This window comes from Schistocerca piceifrons, chromosome 3 (genome assembly GCF_021461385.2).
Source record: "Schistocerca piceifrons isolate TAMUIC-IGC-003096 chromosome 3, iqSchPice1.1, whole genome shotgun sequence".
Taxonomy (NCBI): Eukaryota; Metazoa; Arthropoda; class Insecta; order Orthoptera; family Acrididae; genus Schistocerca; species Schistocerca piceifrons.
Genome location: NC_060140.1, coordinates 514746249 through 514752239, shown reverse-complemented (window position 1 = coordinate 514752239; position 5991 = coordinate 514746249). Strand labels below are relative to the sequence as shown.

Sequence of the window (5991 nt, the reverse complement as noted above, 5' to 3'; positions counted from 1 at the left end):
GCGCCTCAGTTGGACCAGCGTTCGTGCTGGACGTGCAGACCGCGTGAGACGACGCTTCATCCAGTCCCAAACATGCTCAATGGGGGACAGATCCGGAGATCTTGCTGGCCACGGTAGTTGACTTACACCTTCTAGAGCACGTTGGGTGACACGGGATACATGCGGACGTGCATTGTCCTGTTGGAACAGCACGTTCCCTTGCCGGTCTAGGAATGGTAGAACGATGGGTTCGATGACGATTTGGATGTACCGTGCACTATTCAGTGTCCCCTCGACGATCACCAGTGGTGTACGGCCAGTGTAGGAGATCGCTCCCCACACCATGATGCCGGGTGTTGGCCCTGTGTGCCTCGGTCGTATGCAGTCCTGATTGTGGCACTCACCTGCACGGTGCCAAACACGCATACGACCATCATTGGCACCTAGGCAGAAGCGACTCTCTGAAGACGACACGTCTCCATTCGTCCCTCCATTCACGCTTGTCGCGACACCACTGGAGGCGGGCTGCACGATGTTGGGGGGTGAGCGGAAGACGGCCTAACGGTGTGAGGGACCGTAGCCCAGCTTCATGGAGACGGTTGCGAATGGTCCTCACCGATACCCCAGGAGCAACAGTGTCCCTAATTTGCTGGGAAGTGGCGGTGCGGTCCCCTACGGCACTGCGTAGGATCCTACAGTCTTGGCGTGCATCCGTGCGTCACTGCGGTCCAGTCCCAGGTCGACAGGCATGTGCACCTCCCGCCGACCACTGGCGACAACATCGATGTACTGTGGAGACCTCAGGCCCCACGTGTTGAGCAATTCGGCGGTACGTCCACCCGGCCTCCCGCATGCCCACTATACGCCCTCGCTCAAAGTCCGTCAACTGCACATACGGTTCACGTCCACGCTGTCGCGGCATGCTACCAGTGTTAAAGACTGCGATGGAGCTCCGTATGCCACAGCAAACTGGCTGACACTGACGGCGGCGGTGCACAAATGCTGCGCAGCTAGCGCCATTCGACGGCCAACACCGCGGTTCCTGGTGTGTCCGCTGTGCCGTGCGTGTGATCATTGCTTGTACAGCCCTCTCGCAGTGTCCGGAGCAAGTATGGTGGGTGTGACACACCGGTGTCAATGTGTTCTTTTTTCCATTTCCAGGAGTGTATATGAAGAAACTGAAGAATTAGTGAGACAGGAATGCTATAGTTAGGAACGGGAAACAATCTTCTGGAGTTCTACTGCAAGTTTCAGATTGCCATAATAAAGATAGCCTTATGAATTATCTTAAAATGAGATTATATGATGAACTCATCTGTATCAGTTGGTACATAAGGGGTGCAGTGCACCAGAAATGATCAGGTGAGCTACTGAGTGAATCAACACAGGGCTCTGTCATATAACAGGGATAAATGGTATTCATACTTCTGTAATGCCAACCAGAGGCTTGCTCTTTATGGTTTATGTTTAGCACCCAAGAAAATTGTCTGGACGGTTTCTTTGAAAAACCAATAGCCAGTTTCCCCCAAATTGTTCTTGCAAACAGATCTTGTGGTCTGTAGACTTAGTTACCTATGGATGGATAAAACACTGATAACCCTTAGTCATTGATCCACAAAATCAACTGGGTTTGGAACCAGAAATAATATTGCAAAAATACATGTTGCAGTTATCATACATATTATAAAAGTGGAAGTACATACGTGTGTGTGCATATATATATCACACCTCTGCCTAAACCACTGGGCTGATTTCAACCAAACTTGGTACACTGGTCACTTACTATCTGGAAAGATTTACTGTAGGGGTAAGGACTATGTACCTATCAAAAGATAAGTGTTGGGGTTGAAAAAGAAGTGTAGCCCATGACGTGCAAATACCCAGACTTTATTCATCCACAATTCGAGAATGAGAGTGCTTGCTGACTTGCTACAAACTTTATAAATGAATTCAAACTTTTATGGAACTTTTTCTTACTGACAGTCCCCACAAAATGATGAAAGGAAGAACTTCATTGCTTATCACTTTTTCCCTGTTCATGCAGAAGACTGCTACATCAAGCACGGCACTTTAATTTATCACTTCTTTACTACCAACTATATTCGTGACACATTTTGCACACAATATTCACATCTATGTGAAAAATTGTATAATATACAGGAGATGTTGAGTCAAAAACAAGACTGCTAAATGTGTGAGCTTTCAACCAAAATGCCTTCTTCTAACATAAAAAACATGCACACATTCACAACTTGCACATACAACTACTGTCTCTGGCCACCCGCTGGACTGTGAGCAACTGCACCTGATGGAAGAAGCAATCTGGGTAGTGGGGGTAAGGAGGAGGCTGAGTGGGGACGGAGATGTGGGGTAGGGGTTGTGGAGTATGTAGTGCTGCTTGTGGGAGCATGCAGGAACATGGTGGGGACAGGGTAGGGCTGCTAGGTGCAGTCGGGAGATTTGAGGGGGTGGGGGAAGGGTAATGGGAAAGGAGAGAAGTAGAGGAGGGGGAAAAAGAGAGAAGTAAAGGATGGGAAGAGAGTGAGGGGGGATGTACAGAAGGGGGAGGGGAGGAGGAGGTGATGGACACAGAGGAGGAAGGAGCAGATGGACATAGGTGGGTGAGCTGATAGACAGAGAGGGTGGGGAGGAACAGATGGGCAGAGGGGAGGAGGGGTTAGCAGATGGACAGAGAGAGGACCAGGAGGAGATGGACAAAGAGGTGGGGAAGGAGATATACTAATAGAATTGGATTAAATACTTACCCAAGCAGTACTGGATACTCAGCAAGTTTCCAAATATAAAAACTAATTTGTGGATGAGAGTTGCTTTACTTCAAACTCTTCAGTTTTTTGGTGGTGAACGCTGCTTATTTAATACCATCTGCTCATCGAGCACTTTAACAAACTGTTATTGTTTCCTGCAAGTACTGCTGTGCAATAAATGTAATGACTGCAAGAATTTTGAGATTTTTGAAAAATGCATCCAAGATTTACAATATCTACTTTCTTTTACAAGAAGATAGTGACAGGCCAGCACTTTATTGCAGGCAATGTTAGTTCCTGCCTTCTCCATCTACATCTACATCTCCTTCTATACTTTGAAAACCACTGTGAAGTGCAGGGCAGAGGGTACATACCACTGTACTGTTTATTAGGGATTTTTTTTCCTTTCCTTTCCCAAATGGAGCTTGGGAAAAAAGATTGTTTAAATGCCTCTGTGCATGCTGTAATTAATCTAATCTTTTCCTCATAATCCCTGTTGGAGCAATATTTAGAGGGTTGTAGTGTATTCCTAGAGTTATAATTTAAAGCTGGTTTTGAAATTTTGTTATTAGACTTTCTCGGGATAGTTTCTGCCTATCTTCAAGAGCCTGCCAATTCAGTTCTTTCAACATGTCAGTGATCCTCTCCTGTGAATCAAACAAACCTGTGCCCATTCATGCAACCCTTCTCTGTATACATTCAGTATCCCTTGCTAGTCCTATTTGGTACAGGTCCCACACACGAGCGATATTCTAGGATTGGTCACACTAGTGATTTGTAAGCAACCTCCTTGATAGACTGATTGCATTTCCTTAGTATTCTGCCAATAAATTGAAGTTGCCACTTGCTTTCGTCACGACTGAGCGTAAGTGATTGTTCCACTCCATGTCCCTACCAAGTGTTAAACTCAAGTACCTGTACAATTTGACAGATTGCTGGTAGGAAGGATCCAGATGGCACAGACTGTGAAGCAGTCATTCAGCTTGTTCAGAAACTAGGTGGTCCAGCTGTTCGTGAGCCCATGGCCTTGCCAATATTGAACACTGCCTTTCCCAGTGCACAATGGATTCCAAGTCCACAGTCCTCTTCCTAGTTGCTATGTTCAACTACATCCTCACCTACAATTACTTCTCCTTTGAAGGCATCACATACAGACAAATCTGGCAATGGGCACCTGCATGGCACCATCCTCTGCCAAACTAATCATGGTCCATCTAGAGGAATCCTTTCTGACTACCTAGAATCTTAAACCCCTCACTGGTTCTGATTAATTGATGACATCTTCATGATCTGGATTGAGGGTGAGGACACCCTATCTGCATTCCTCCATTGCCCTCAACACCTTCTCCCGCTTTTGCTTTTTGGCCAAAAGCTTGTTTGACAGTCTCCACTATAGGGTGAATTATAATACATGAAGTAGCCCTACCCAAGAAAAGAAAGTATTATCCAATAAAAACAATTTTTGTGTCAAATTTTTAATTAGAATGAAAAACACATGTCTGGAGAGAGAGAGAGAGAGAGAGAGAGAGAGAGAGAGAGAGAGGGGTTCAAATGGCTCTGAGCACTATGGGACTCAACTGCTGTGGTCATCAGTCCCCTAGAACTTAGAACTACTTAAACCTAACTAACCTATGGACATCACACACATCCATGCCCGAGGCAGGATTCGAACCTGTGACCGTAGCAGTCGCACGGTTCCAGACTGCGTGCCTAGAACCGCGAGACCACCGCGGCCGGCCAGAGAGAGAGGGAGAGAGAGAAGTGAAACTATTTGGAATTTAAAGTAACTGTAGGGAGTTGAACAGCATGTATATAAATGAAATAACAGATTAAGATTTATTAGACAGAATATTCACAGGGAAAAGTTTGTAGAGAATCAATATAACATTAAGGAATAAGTTGGCAGAAAATATGCTAAGATGTGTTGAAATTGAGATTCTGGCAACGGAAGACGTGATAGAAGGAATTAGTAATTGTAAATTGTAGAAATTAGACTAGTAATGTATTTTATATGTTCAGTGTAACAGGTAAACAAGATGAAAAAGTTAGAAGATAAGTACAAGCCATTTGAAAGTCAGCTTTATATCAGTTTTCTTGTCTGTGATGTTATAAGTGTATGAGCAAATAGAGCATTCCATGGCTCAATATGCATAATAATAATATCTCAAAGGTACTAATGTACTTATTGAGAAAGAATGTATTTTTTCCTTGAATGACAACTGACATTGATATAAAAGTAAACAGCTTTATGCTTGGTTTTGTGGATTTTTTTTTGGGCTGCTGCAGCAAAATATTAGCATACTACAGTTTTTTGATCTTTTTTAACTGTGCATCTTGCCAACAGCTTTATATTTTATGATGGTATCCTAAGTAAAACTTGTAATTTGTTTTCTAGACCTCTGTGATGGTAAAGCCAAGTAGTGTTGGTTCATTGAATGCAAAGAAACCACTTAAAGGACTGGTTCGTTTAAAGAGCTCTACTGGAAATGACTCGGTTGCTAACCAAGGAAGCAAATCATTTGTTGGGACAGTGAGCTCAGAAAAATCAAAATGTGACGAGAAACCTCCATCGTCAAGCAACAAGAATGAAACACAGGCAAAATCTGTTCCAAATGGGCTGTCATTATTGGGATCATATTCTGGGAGTGATAGTGACAGTTCTTAGCCACTGACATGTCATTATAGTGAAATTCAACTATTCTGTACAATCTGTTTTTGTATATTTTATAATAAATGAAAATGATTGTAATATAATTTTACAATTAAGTGAATTTTCTATCAATACTTGACAGAATATTGTAATATAATTGTATACAATTATGAGGGAAGTGTGTTTATATGTTGAAATATATTTGTTTTCTGCCTCACGTATTCTCAAAATCCATTTCAGAGTAGAACTTCCTTCCCTTCTCTGTAGACGTCATGGATATCACCTCTCTCTCTCTCTCTCTCTCTCTCTCTCTCTCTCTCTCTCTCTCTCTGTCCATCTCTCCACCCCCCTCCCTACACTCCCCTCCCCTCCCCTCCCATCCTGTCCCCTCTCTTTCTCTCTCACCTCTTTTTACCTCCCGTCTCCCCTTCTTTCCTCCTTCCTCCTCCCCTCCCCCTTTCCCTTTGCCCTCATTCTTCTCCCCTCCCCTACTCTCCTCCTTCCTCCTCTGCTCCTTCCTCTTCCCCACCTTTCATTCCCTGTAGGTAAAACCAATGAATTTAATTTGTATATTAATCCACATATTAAATAAGTATC

The 5991-nt window shown here is 43.9% G+C and overlaps 1 protein-coding gene across 1 annotated transcript in view; it reads left to right on the top strand.

Annotated features, from left to right (window-relative positions):
• LOC124789451 (splicing factor YJU2) overlaps nt 1-5611 on the top strand; it is a 78401-nt gene extending 72790 nt beyond the window's left edge. Inside the window, exon 7 of the mRNA XM_047256812.1 lies at nt 5140-5611. Coding sequence (XP_047112768.1) covers nt 5140-5409 — 270 coding nt within the window. The 3' untranslated portion in view covers nt 5410-5611. The remainder of the gene's footprint in view (nt 1-5139) is intronic.
• The last annotated feature ends 380 nt before the right edge of the window (nt 5612-5991 follow it).